The sequence below is a fragment of the Entelurus aequoreus genome, linkage group LG10 (assembly GCF_033978785.1).
Source record: "Entelurus aequoreus isolate RoL-2023_Sb linkage group LG10, RoL_Eaeq_v1.1, whole genome shotgun sequence".
NCBI classification, from domain to species: Eukaryota; Metazoa; Chordata; class Actinopteri; order Syngnathiformes; family Syngnathidae; genus Entelurus; species Entelurus aequoreus.
In genome coordinates, this window is record NC_084740.1 from 28,431,700 (window position 1) to 28,446,828 (window position 15,129).

Below are 15,129 nucleotides of genomic sequence, written 5' to 3' on the forward strand. Positions count from 1 at the left end.
GCTGACCCCTCTCTGTCAGTTCACTTAGCCTACCACTTTGTGGCTGAGTTGCTGTTGTTCCCAAACTCTTCCATTTTCTTACAATAAAGCCGACAGTTGACTTTGGAATATTTAGGAGCGAGGACATTTCACGACTGGATTTGTTGCACAGGTGGCATCCTATGACAGTTCCACGCTGGAAATCACTGAGCTCCTGAGAGCGGCCCATTCTTTTACAAACGTTTGTAGAAAAAGTCTCCATGCCTATGTGCTTGATTTTATACACCTGTGGCCGGGCCAAATGATTAGGACACCTGATTCTCATCATCATCTCATCTCTAACTTATAATAATAATTCACCCCTATACAATATCCTACCCTAATACCCTACTGTGCAATATTACCCTTCGAGTGCAATACATCCGACACTGATTGTTATTTTTTACTCCGGTACTCTTGTCTTGTACTGTATATTGTACAGTATTTTTTATTTTGTATTTCTATAGTATTTTGTATATTGTACAGGATTGCTTATTATTTTTATTGGATCGTAGTCTTTTTATTTCAATTGTTAGTTGTTGTTTTTTTTCTTTATTACCTCTTGTGTAATTTATTTTTACCCCATATTTGTTCCCACTACCGCACTTTAAATTGGAGTCCTTAATCTCGTTATATGCAAATATAATGACAATAAAGTCCATTCTATTCTATTCTTCTATTCTATTCTATTTGGATGGGTGGCCAAATACTTTTGGCAATATAGTGTACCTGTCCTTGACTGATATTTACTTTGACTTATTTGTTGGTAAAAAAGCCGACCATTTCTCCGGAATCATCTCAAGAGGTCAGATCAACCTAAAAAAATGATATATATATTTATTTTTTTTCGTCTTCCAAATGAGCTAACCTGGATTGTGTTGTGTGCAGCATTCTAGTGTGCTGATGTCATGTGCGGGCTGCACACATGCAGCTCGTTGAATGTGAACGTGAGTCTCTCCAGAACATCTGTCAAAGATTAGCCGTTCCAAGTGAAATAGGCAGTTCCCGTTCGTACGTTTTTCAAAAAATAAATCTGGCAGTAATTTTCCCCGAGTGAAGGATGGAAAAAAGATGACTGCCGACCATCAGTCGGTGGAAGCGGCGCTGCTAATGCATGTTTCTTGTGTTTTACAAGCTGCCAGTGACAAAAGGCCAGCTTGGAGTGTGTGTGTGTGTGTTGGGGGGGCGGGGGGGGGGGGGGGTGTTTAAAAACGGCAGCATAAAATGGGAAGAAAATGTCAAAAAACAAGATTGTATACTAAGCCGACAAATTCACTCGACTCTGACCTTTATTCTTGCCTGCCATTTCTCAGGCTGCAATCAAAAATAAACCTGGCGCGGCCTTCAGCTCAGCAGAAACCCTGTAGCCAAACAAAAACGGTGTTTTTCTACAGGCATTCTAATCGTGGCGACAGAATAGAGGTTAAGAGAGACCTTCGGACTAAAAGCGGCATGATCAATGAAACATGACGAACCCTGCAGGTAGAGAAAAAGGACAGCTTGTTACGGGGGAAGCACTCTGGCAGTCGCGTCGCCGTGGAAGCGCTTGCAAGGCAAATCAGTGTTTGTTAATAATATGGGTCAACTATTCTGAATGCGACTGACCCTCTGTAGTCCTGCAGAGCTCTTCCACAGACCAGGATGCCTTAGGCTAGGTCTACGCTAAGTCGGATAACCCCTTAAACTAATAATTATTTAGCCTAAGCCCCGTTTCAGCCACACTAAACCATCGGTTAAGGTTGCTCTCCTTGGATAATTTATTTTTACACGGGTAAGTGCGCCGTGTATTTCTTGAATCTCCGGCTCTTAGCTTTGTATGGACTCATCGATCGTTTACAAACTGACTTCGGAGAGAAAGTGACGCCAGAAAGACTGCGCCCTACACAGGAAGTGACGCCAGAAAGAACGCGCCACATAACAACCGTTTCCACTCTGAGGTAAACACTACAAATATGGAGGCGAGTCATCCAGACATGCCCGTGTTTCTCCTTCCGTCTGTACAGACGCTTGTGGAAATCACACATGAATACCTTAAGAGAAAGCGATTGCAGCTATTTGGGATACAACACTTCTCAGACGGCAAGAGAACTTTCGAATGTCCAGGTCAGCTGTGATTCTACTTACTTAAAAACGTTGTCCATTTGTCGAAGGAGAGACAACAAGAATGCTGGCTCCCATGGATGTGATGAAAAAATTTAGCATGTGCTTTGTATTACCTGGCCGTCGAAAGAAGACTACGGAAAACATTGAATGCTTTTGGACTGGCAAATCAGACTGTATCAGTTATTGTCCGCCATGTATGTCGTGGACTCAACGTCTAGGTCCAGATTATATAAAGTCACCAAAAATGAATGGACAATGAAGGTGAAGGCAAAAGAGTGAGGAGTGTCCTGACCAGATATCTAGATCACGAGATTGACTGATGTAAAATGTTCTTTATCACATTGTTTACTTTCATTTGTCCAATAAAGATTTGATTAATTTATGATGGCTCTGGTGTGATTCACTACAATAGGGCCCCACAGCACACTGGATTCCAGTTAATTGAAATACCACAACACTGGATATTGTTCAGATAAGTTACATTTAAGAACTTTCACACAAAGCAACACTGGAGGTGACTATGATGTGCGCGTTTTCCGCGCATGCGTACTACTAGGTCGCGTTGCGCCGGCGGACGGAGGGGGTCTTAAACGACCATTGTGTGTGTGTGGATATGGTTAGGTGGGATTTACCCTGGATAACTTTAGCCGGCTTAGTGCACTACAAAAACTGAAATCTAAGTAAGATTAAATATCTCAAATAAGGGTGATATTTGCTTATTTTCTGTCTAATAAGATAATTCTTCTCACTAAACAGATTTTATGTTTGAGTATTTTACTTGTTGTAAGTGTTTTGGTCCTAAATTATCTCAGTAAAATATATCTCAGCTTGTTGCTGAGATTTTATGACCTATATTGAGTAAAACATGCTTAAAACTAGAATATCAACTGTTGCAAAGCTGTGTCATCAACACTCACAAGTATAAAACTACTTTTTTAAAGTAATAATTTCTTATTTCAAGCATGATCAAAAAAATCATGACTTTGACACAATTGTGTCTCATATAAAAACGGATGACAGCCAAATGGACTTTGCTGTTTTATTTTCAATGAAACAATAGAAAAGATGTACTAGTATAGTAGTACAGTTGTTATTAGTGAGAATATACTTATTTTAAGGTATTTTTGGGTTCATTGAGGTTAGCTAATTTTGCTTGTTTTGGAAAGTCTTGACAAGCTAAATTTTCTTGTTCTATTGGCAGATAATTTTGCTTAATTCAGATAAAATGCCCCTAATTTTTGTATTTTTTTTTTCTTGTTTTTGAACACTGACTTTTTGCAGTGTGTAGAAGGGGCCTTATTCTTGCCGAGCTCTTCAGATGTGACACGGCAAGAAAACAGTCCTCGCACAATGAACAGTTCACACTTGCTAGTCCTTAAGAAGAAAGACATTTACCTCTGTACTGTAGTTGGTGCAATGTACTGTAGTTCCTTCTGCATTGCACTGGATGCAAATCCACAGGATATTGATTCCTGGGATGATTTGCATTGTGTGTATGTGTGTGAATGTGTGTGCGTGTGAGAGAGCGTGAGTATGCCTCTGCATCATCAAGTGCAAATTAATTGTGCCTGCCAATTAAAGTGAGAGTGGAAGCTATTTAAGGGTTTACGCTACTGCAACGTGATATGAAGGTTAATTCAATTTCCACTTAGCCCGCTACCTGACTGATGAAGGAGTTAAATATCTTGCAGTATAACTCCCGTGAAACATATCGTCGTCGTTCGACGGAAAAGCTGCATATCCGCTCCGTCACGACTTTTTGAACCCAATTAGATTGTCCGTGTTCTCTTACGAGTAAAAGCGTATTCGGAGGGAACCAATGAAAATGCCCTCCAGATGTCCTTCAAAACAGGAAGATCCACTTAAAAGCCCATCCCTTTGCTTTCATGTGTCACCGTGTGTCTACAAAACCAATCTTTAATTTGCACTGGGTCAAATAACATTGAAGTTTGAACACAAAATGCCAAGAGCTGCATTTTAAGTGTTATAAACTGTCATCATCCCGCAGCTTTATCGACTTTTGCATGCACTGCAAAAAAGAGCGGACAAAATATAAGCGAAAAAGACTTGATTTTAGGAAAGGAATGCTAAAAACTAGTGAAATGATCCATCCATGCTGCTAGTTATTTTTACTTGATAAGACATCCAAAACTAAGATTTTTATTAGAGATGTCCGATAATATGCTTTAAAATGTAATATCGTAAATTATCTGTATGTTTTTTTTTTATTATCGGTATCGTTTTTAAAAAAAAAAAATTAAATCAACATAACAAGATACACTTACAATTAGTGCACCAACCCAAAAAACCTCCCTCCCCCATTTACACTCATTCACACAAAAGGGTTGTTTCTTTCTGTTATTAATATTCTGGTTACTACATTATATATCAATATATATCAATACAGTCTTGCTTAGTGTGTTAGTCCACTAATAGTACTAACCTTTAACAGTAAATTTTACACATTTTCATTAATTACTAGTTTCTATGTAACTGTTTTTATATTGTTTTACTTTCTTTTTTATTCAAGACAATGTTTTTCATTTATTTATCTTATTTTACTTTATTAATATTTTAAAAAAAGATGTCCAAATTAGGCATAATGATGTGTTAATTCCACGACTGTATATATCAGTATCGGTTGATATCGGTATCGGTAATTAAAGAGTTGGACAATATCGGAATATCGGATATCGGCAAAAAGCCATTATCGGACATCCATAATTTTTATGTATAGAAATTAGCAGCACTTTGAGCTACAAAAAAGTATTTTATTCTTAAATCAGGTATTATTAAACTTTCAATTCTTAAATTAGGGCATCTTCGGGACATTACATAATCGTTCAACAAGAATAGACAACATTTAAAGTCAACGACTAACATAAAGTGAATAGTTCTTAAAACTAGGGATATTTAGAGAAAATAAATAATCTTGGCAAGTGGCAAAGTTAATTGCAGTGGGCACTTTAAAATGTCAGTCATGACATCAGGCGGGGAAGGCTGTCTTTCAAATTGTGATGTAAATCAGGATTAGCGCTCACCTACATAGTCTTCAATGTAGGTGTGGGACGGCGTGGCGCGGTTGGGAGAGTGGCTGTGCCAGCAACCTGAGGGTTCCTGGTTCAATCCCCATCTTCTACCATCCTAGTCACGTCCGTTGTGTCCTTAAACAAGACACTTCACCCTTGCTCCTGATGGGTCGTGGTTAGCGCCCTAGTGGCAGCTCCCCCCATCAGTGTGTGAATGAATGTGTTTGGGAATGGGTGAATGTGGAAATAGTGTCAAAGCGCTCTGAGTTCCTTAAAAAGGTAGAAAAGCGTTATACAAGTATAACCCATTTACCATTCTCCGAAGTAAGAATTGTAAATAATAAGCTCCTTAATTGGTATTTGTTTTCGAGGCTTTTACACGAAAACCCTTAAAAATATGAAGGGAAAGCTCGGAAAGTTTAGATTGTAGTTAGCAAGCTAACTAGTTCGACACAATTGTTAGCCTCAACGTTAGCGCTGCCACGATTCGTTTGAATTGATTAATTTGAGCAGAAAATAGCTATGTTGCTTCGATTCATTGTTTAATGAGTGTGGCTAATGAAAATACGAATGAGCATGGTTGACCTTGTTGTGACCCCAACACGTAGAGATAGATGGCGACGTGCAGGTACAGTAACATTTTAATTAAAATTGGGAAAAAAAAACCAGAGTGCAGAGTACATAGTGATAGCAAAGTAAGCGGCACAAAGGCAAACAGTGACACTACTGCATACAATCATCCAGTGGCCTACAGGTGAACCAGAAGGAACTTAAATAAGCCTAATTACCAATTGAAATCAGGTGCGCTGGAGGGAAACAGAACAGAAAACGGAGGTGCAACAAGCCCTGTAGAAACTAAGTAGGAATTACAACATTAAAACTAGAAAGTAGAAGCACCAGGACAGGAAATGATACAAAACAGAGGAACATATCTAACAAAGTCCAAGCCCGGAACTTCTGCACAGCCGCTACAATAGAGCGCACATGCGATCTGTGTTGTGGCGACTAGCGGATATTTATATAAAATGTTTTAACATGTTAAAAAGTCTAATTTCAATGTTGATGATGTGCATTTATTGTCCAAAAATAATGCAACGCTAATGAATGGAGATAAGTCAAACACTAGGGACAGGTGGAAAAAACGGGCTGTAGCTTGTCCCTTTGGACCGCCCACAAGCTCATTGATTGGCTTCCTAGGGCTGCCTTATTGCCAACGTGACAATGATTGACAGCATGCAGCAGATGACCAATCATCAATCTGATGATACAACTTAAAACTGTGGTTCAATTTTAAGTACTAGAGCAATGTTTCGACGTACTCATTGCTATAAATGAACCGTTCTAAAACGTTTAAACCAGCAGTGTAAGCAACTCTCTCATAGACCCCTAATAATTGTTTCAAATTGTATTTAAGTAAATAATTGTCACACCTATATGCATTTATGGCATTTAGGTATACATTACAGTAGGAAGGGGATTCATATGGCTTTACCCAACACACGAAATGTGGCATTTTTGGAGCGTGGCAGTAGTGTTGAATATCTTAAAATGTGTTTTGTGGCAATTTGTACTTTGACCACAGCGTCAGTTGCTATGTAGAATCATTGTCAGCAGGCTGAAATGCAAAATTAACCCCCTCCCCCTCTTCCTCTCACGCGAGACCCATTCAGGAATGGGGCCATATGAATCCCTTCGCTACTGTAGGGCTGTCAAAAATAACCAGTTAACTCATGTTATTAATCACTAAGAATGACCATATTAATCACGCAATTTATTTTAAGTGCACATGCTCCTTATTACGGTCAGTGATCAGGTCAAAGCGTACATCAGTGCAAAGATGAGATCACTTTAAAATACACCCTATTGGGACTTTTGATAAAACGGTTATCACGTTTTGAGCAGATAAATGACAAGCATTCAAGTAAAACATTTTTTAAAAGCTTCTAAAAGCCATCCTGACAATAAAAATGCATTTTTGTCTAAATATTGTTTTAAGCTAATTTAAGTTATGCAAAAGAGTCATAAATTGTGATTAATCTTGATTAATCCAAATGCAAAAGTATGATTAATCTGATTTTTAAAATATTTGTGATAGCACTAGTATATATACAGTATGTAGCGTATTTTTCAGACTATAAGGTGCACTTCAAATCCTTTAATTTTCTCAAAAATCGACAGTGCGCCTTATAACCGGGCGCGCCTTATGTATTAATGCTGGTCGGTGTACAGGAAGTAATGTTAAGTATGACCAGTAAATGGCAGTCACATATAAAAAATATGTGTGGACTGCAGGTTGATGCCTGTTCAATAAATGACGCTAGCAAGTACCCGTAAGCTAGCAAAACCAAATATTTGATGAGAATATGAAACATTACACACAGCGCTCAAAATGTTTTAGTAGGACGTTGGTAAGCTACGAAGTCGCACCACTTGATGGTTTGTTGGAGCATTTCTGCTACCATAGTCAGACGTACTGTGCTTCAACATACTGGTATTATTATGGTGTGTGTTTAAGAACCCCAAAATGGCACCTATTAGGAGACATTATCTGGCTTTTTGTTTTTGCAATATTAAGCAAAACCAACTTTTCTTACCTATTGGTACCTGCCGTTGTGTATTTGGGATCTGCATAATTCCCGAAAAAATTGCGCGCATCCGTCATTGCAGTTCGTGCCGTGGTCAATTTAAGCTCCGTTTTTTTTTCTATTCTCTTATTGTGGGCCATTCACCCTACACTGTTGCCATTCCTAATATAAAGTAGTGTACAGTTCTAACTTATGTCTGTCAGTAGACTCGCTATGGAAGCGCTAAAATCTACAACAAAAGATGAAGACACAGTCGAAGTGGAGGCACGTAAATAAGACCGCCCACAAAACTGCGCATCCTGAAGAGACGATCAGAAAGCGGCTTGAAGAGGGTCTGTAAAACATACTCTATGCAACATTTTGACCAAAGAACCACCATGACATGTTATGTAGACCACAAGGAAGTGTTTTAAATGTTGAAAAATAAAATCATAGTATGACCCTTTCAATGCGCCTTATAATCTGCTGCGCCTTTTTTTATGGAAATAGACTTGAATAGACCCGTTCATCGACAGTGCGCCTTATAATCCGGTAAATACGGTATATTGCCTGCTCAGTGGCCTTGTGGTTCGAGTGTCCGTCCTGAGACTGGAAGGTCGTGAGTTCAAACCCCGGCCGAGTCATACCAAAGACTATAAAAATGGGACCCATTACCTCCCTGCTTGGCACTCAGCATCAAGGGTTGGAATTGGGGGTTAAATCACCAAAGTGATTCCCGAGCGTGGCCACCGCTGCTGCTCACTGCTCCCCTCACCTCCCAGGGGGTGAACATGGGGATGGGTCAAATGCAGAAGGTAATTTCACCACACCTAGTGTGTGTGTGACTATCGTTGGGACTTTATATAATATTGAATCATTATAGAAGGCCTGTGTTATCAGTTATCAAGTTATACGTATGGCTGCAGTATAAACAAGTAAATGTACTGTACATGTACAGGATAGCGTTACATTTCTCATGTGAAACCTAAAACTGCCAAATAGCTGCTAAATTCCTCGCTCAGCTCCAAGAGCTGATATTTTCAAAGAAATAGCCCACATAGAACATCACGGTATCTGCCCCGAGAATTAGGCGAGCTAAAATAGATATCGGAATGGAACATTCATGTTTGGTGACTGTATGTTAGGAATGTCAGACGTGCGTGTGTGTGTGTGAGTGCGTGAGTGTGATTCAGGCGCAAACACATCAAGACGTCACTTCATAACCTCTGGCTCAGGAGGCTCCTGTCATCTTCACATTTCTGATATTGTCGGCCGTGCCCTGCAGACACGCTAAATATAGAATGGGGACAGAGATTTCCTGTTTGTAGCCACTGCTCTGCTCATTTACACCCGACACAAACTTTGTGCTTTCACAACGTCTCCTCTAAGTTATTTTGTTCTAATGCATTGATTGTCCACAAACGTCAGATTTGTGCATCCGTCCTGATGACGTTCATGTCAAGTCACGCACAGTAGAGTACGGTACAGTACAGTGTGTTTTAGCCATTCCCTGGTTCACCATGTGCTGGTGGCACCGTGCAGGACAGATGGCAACTATCGCTTTACCTGAGCCGAGTCGAGTTCTGCAGCGGGCGGAGAGACTCGGTTTGACCTTGTTTCTCACTTTGCATTCGCAGAATTACACAAGGAGCTCTACAGAGCCTGCTGTGCCGATTCATTTTCCACGCTTATCTCTAATGGGACCGGTGGAAATTACATCGATATTAAATTAAGGACATTTTACGACTTGCAAAGCTAAAGCTAAACAGCAAAGAGAAGGGCTCCAATTAATGGATATTGATTCTTTTATAATACAACTTCCTCTTTTTAAATGGCCTCTTAGCTGATTTTTCTTAGCTGAAAAATATTCTTTAAGGCAGGCGTTCTTAACCTTTTTCACCTCAGGGCCCAACTTTTCCACTACAGTGTACGGTATACCAGTATTAGTATAATACCGCAATACTAATGAATCATATTCGGTACTATACCGCCTCTAAAAAGTACCGTAGCACACCGGCGTCAAAACGTAAACAAACGCCATTAGTGGATCTACACCTGATATCCACTGTAATGACACCAAGTACAGGAGCGTATCTAGTCGATACTACTATGATTACATAGATATTTTTTGGCATCACAACAGCTTCTTTCGTTTATAAAAAAAATTATATTATGTTTATAAACTCAGGAAATACGTTCCTGGACACATGAGGACTTTGAATATGACCAATGTATTATTTTTTCAATGTATATTTTTTCGTCGTAAATCGACTTACTTTTTGTAATATTTTAACTTTTTTCTCGCAGCTTTGTGACTCAACACTTTTTTTTACCGCAATTTAAAGACTTATTTTTTGAATTTCAACTTCTCTTGTAATGTTAAGACATGTTTCCCCCGGCTTCATGACTATATTCTTGTAAAAGTCCAACTTTTTTTTTCGTAATTAAACAAACAAATTATTTAAAATTTCCATCTTGTCTCTTAAAATATTACAACTTTATTCATGTAAGTTGCAACTTTTTTCCATAAAATGTAGTACTTTTTTCTCGTGATATTACCATTTGTCTCCTGGTACTACTGATATATTCCCATAGCTTTACTACTGTATTCTTGGAAATATGAAAAAAAATGCATACCGGTTTGTCTCAAAAAATTACAAATGAATTATCGTGCAATTATGTTTTTTCTTTGAATTTTATGACTCTATGTCCGTGCATTACGTCTTTATTCCCCTAGTTTTATGACTATAATCTTTGAATTACAACTTTTTTCCTGTAATTTACAAATGTACTCTTTTTCAATGTAATCGTTTCTCTTTTTATAGCTTTATTTATGTAAACGACAATTTTTTTCTATAATATATTGTTCTTCTGCTAATATTGTGACTTGTCTAATGCTACGCCTGCTCTATTGTCCAAGCTTTACTACTGCATTCATGTAAAGGACAATGTTTTTTCTAGTAGTATTCCTGCTTTGTCTCGTAAAATGACTAAGGAATTCTCGTAAAATGATAAGTCTTTGCTCAGAATATTACGACCGTCTCCTAGCACTACGACTTTATTCCCTTAGCTTTATGATTGTATTCTTGTAAACCAGACAATTTTTTCTTGTAGTATTACGACTTTGTCTCGTAAAATTACAAATTAATTCTCATAAAATCATGTTTTTGCTCTGAATATTATGACTTTTCCATGTGGCATTTTTACTTCATTATGATCACTTTTTTCCTGCATTATTCCAAAATTATCTGCATTAAATCAGGACTTTGTCGCAATTAAGAAATATAAAAAATATGACTTTTTCTTTGATATTTCAACTTTATTCTCCTTTTTATTTCGGTTAGATACGCGTTAGTGTAGTCTTATACACCTTCATATGAAATCCCTTTAGGCTGCAGAAGTTAACAATATTTTAGTTTTTTTCTGTAAAAACAATGTCATTGCAAAGTATGCAATCTGCATGGATCATCAGGTCATCATTAATTCGATAAAGTTACAAACCAAACAAAGCTGATGAGGCAAACCAAAACAAAACAAAAAAAATGCTTGTATGCAAAGTCTAAAGCTGAGTCAGCGCCTTTAGTCAAAGTGCAAGACCAGCGAGCGTCTTCACTGGACAATTACATTACCTTCAATTAAATCAACGTATTGTCTGTCACCAGTGATTCGGAGCCACAATATACACATAACTCATCTACAAGAACAATAAATACTGTAGCTTCCCTTCAGCCTAAACAACGCCTTCACTCTCGGCTACATCTCAACTCGAAAGGTATGAAAATTTAAAAACACAAAATCCTGCAGTTTTTTGATTCCTTTCCAACCACAAACCAGAGTCCCACACACTCCAACACGTCTGCTGGAGTCCGACCAGACTAAACAAGCCTGCAGAACTTTTATGCCTGGACGTTCTTACGAAAAACTCTGGGGATTCCAGTTGTTTTTTTTTTATCCACACACACACACGGCAAACAATAACAATTGCATAGTTGTAGGTTTAATCACGCTAAGGTATAATTCCCAAATTGGAAGTCTCTTCAGGTGATGAGACAACAGTGGGAGGTATGAGACGTCTTACGGGAAGACACCGGAGACACAGTGGAGTCCATAATTGAGTAGGGATGCTCTTAATGCATTACCACAATAAGTAGTAATATAGGCATGTCCATAAGAACAGTTTGGTATTAATACAGTGTGAGTAACATATTACATTACTAGTTAAGTATGTTCCAGATTCTGCAAAACTCAGATTATAATAGAAATAAATGAGAAAGTTGATTTTTTTCTGTCTAAAAGTGGGGTTTAGCTACATAAAGTAGCAGTGGTATGTATGATCTATAACAGTGATTCTCAAACTGTGACTCGTGGTACATAGACTTCATCTAGCAGCTTGCCAAAGAATCACTTGAGTATTTTATTTCCCTATATATTAGAACACAGTGTTACTGTTCAAACTGTAGTAATGTTACAGTGGCAAAAAATATTAAATATGCTCTGCCTTGTTTTTAATGAATACTTAGGCCTAAAACGCTACTGCATTTTAATGTTGGTCCTTATGGTACTTGGAGAGCTATGATTTTTTGAGGTGGTACTTGGTTTAAAAAGTTTGGGAACCACTGTTTTAGGGTATTATTACAGTATAAGTATAATATTACATTACTAGATAAGTATGTTCCAGATGCTACATAACTCAGATTATATTGGAAATAAATGATAAATTAGATTTTAATTTTTTCGTCTAAAACTGGGATTCAACTACATAAAGTATCACAGGCATGTGTTATCTACTTTAGGGTATTGATACAGTATTAGTAAGATATTACATTACAAGATAAGTATGTTGCAGATGCTACAAAACTCAGATTATATTGAAAATAAATGATGAATTAGATTTTTGTTTTTTTGTCTAAAAATGGGATTTAACTACATAAAGTATCACAGGTATGTGTTATCTACTTTAGGGTATTGATACAGTATTAGTAAGATATTACATTATGAGATAAGTATGTTCCAGATGCTACAAAACTCAGATTATATTGAAAATAAATGAGAAACTAGATTTGGGGTTTAACTACATAAAGTAGAAGGGGCATATATGATCTATCAAACTGTGTGGTACATGTACCCCTACTGATATGTGGGCCCCATCTACTGGTACGCCACAGAATCACTTGATTTATTATTTAAATACAGTGTTACTGTTCAAACTGTGTGTAATTTTACAGTGGCCCAAAAATATCAAATATACTTGCTAGTTAAAACCGCTGCCTTGTTTTAATGAATACGTAGGTCTACTACTCTATTTTAATGTTTGTCATGGTACTTGGAAAGCCAAGTGTTTTCAGAGGTGGTACTTGGTTTAAAAAGTTCAGGAACCACTGTTTTAGGGTATTATTACATTAGGAGTAAAATATTACATTACTAGATCAGTATGTTCCAGATGCTACATAACTCAGATTATATTGGAAATAAATGATAAATTCGATTTTTGTTTTTTTTGTCTAAAAATGGGGTTTAAGTATATAAAGTAGCACAGGCATGCGTTATCTACTTTAGGGTGTTGATGCAGATATTACATTACGAGATAAGTATCTTCCAGATGCTACATAACTCAGATTATATTGGAAATAATGAGAAACTAGATTTAAAGTTTAACTACATCAAGTAGAAGAGGCATGTATGATCTATACCAGTGATTCTCAAACTGTGGTACGTGTACCACTAGCGATATGTGGGCTTCATCTAGTGGTACACTACGGAATAACTTGATTTGTTATTTAAATACAGTGTTACTCTTCAAACTGTGTGTAATGTTACAGTGGCCCAAAAATATCAAATATGCTTGCTAGTTAAAACTGCTGCCTTGTTTTAATGAATACTTAGGTCTACTACGCTACTGCATTTTAATGTTGGTCTTTATGGTACTTGGAGAGCAGGGTTTTTTTGGAGGTGGTACTTGGTTTAAAAAGTTTGGGGGTATTATAAAAGTAGGAGTAAAATATTACATTACTAGATCAGTATGTTCCAGATGCTACATAACTCAGATTATATTGGAAATGAATGATACATTAGATTTTGTTGTTTTTTTCGTCTAAAAATGGGGTTTAACTACATAAAGTAGCACAGGCATGTTTTATCTACTTTAGGGAATTGATACAGTATAAGTAAGATATTACTTGTGGCTCCATCTACTGGTATGCCACATAATAATAATAATTATTATCATTTTTAAATATGGTGTTACTGTTCAAACTGTGTGTAATGTTACAGTGGCCCAAACATATCAAATATACTTGCTAGTTAAAACTGCTGTTGTTTTGGAGAGCCACATTTTTTTAGGTGGTACTTGGTTTAAAAAGTTTGGGGGTATTATTACAGTAGGAGTAAAATATTACATTACTAGATCAGTATGTTCCAGATGCTACATAACTCAGATTATATTGGAAATAAATGATACATTAGATTTTTATTTTTTTGGGGTCTAAACATGGGGTTTAACTACCTAAAGAAGCACAGGCATGTTGTATCTACTTTAGGGAATTGATAAAGTATAAGTACGATATTACTTGGGGCTCCATCTACTGGTATGCCACATAATAATAATAATTATTATAATTATTTAAATATGGTGTTACTGTTCAAACTGTGTGTAATGTTACAGTGGCTCAAAAATATCAAATATACTTGCTAGTTAAAACTGCTGTTGTTTTAATGAATACTTAGGTCTACTACGCTACTGTATTTTAACGTTTGTCATGGTACTTGGAAAGCCAAGTGTTTTCCGAGGTGGTACTTGGTGAAACAAGTTTGAGAACCACTAATCTAAACCTTGACAATAGTAACAATAGCACACATTAACAAGGGAGGGGTCCAGACAACTTTTTTCCATAAAAAAAAAAAAAAAAAAGAAGCAATACCTTTCATTCTGTGCCTTTTTCTTGTTATAGATATTGAAAATGTTACTTACTGTAGAATAGATGGCAGACAGCAAAATAAATAAAATAATAATTTATATTTACAGTGACATCATTCGGAATGAAGGCTGAGCCAGATGTGTGTTGTCAAGGACTCTAATTATACAGAGAAGGAGAAGATCATCATGGCAGAAATAAGGCATGCACTTACCCAGGAACAAATAGCGGAATGTTGCAGCAGACATCGCGGCTGGAAATCCCACATACAAAAAAAAAAAAAAAAAAAAAAAAAAAAGAATAAGAAGAAAGAGGAGCTGGAAACAACAATGCGCTTCGTCACATTCAGACGCGAATGTCGAATTGCGGCTGGAAAAAGGTGCGGAAAGGAGCAGAAAAGGACAAAAAGGGCATCATGTGTCTCCGCCAGCCTTCTCCGTCATCCTTCTCAAGGCGGGAGTACGCGCACACGCACGCTAACACACACACACACACACACACACA

At 37.3% G+C, this 15,129-nt stretch overlaps 1 protein-coding gene across 1 annotated transcript in view; it reads right to left on the reverse strand.

Annotated features, from left to right (window-relative positions):
* Positions 1-14,888, reverse strand: part of clmpb (CXADR like membrane protein b) — a 183,642-nt gene extending 168,754 nt beyond the window's left edge. Inside the window, exon 1 of the mRNA XM_062060503.1 lies at positions 14,840-14,888. Within this exon, the coding sequence (XP_061916487.1) occupies positions 14,840-14,873 (34 nt within the window). The 5' untranslated portion in view covers positions 14,874-14,888. The remainder of the gene's footprint in view (positions 1-14,839) is intronic.
* Between the last annotated feature and the right edge of the window lie 241 nt (positions 14,889-15,129).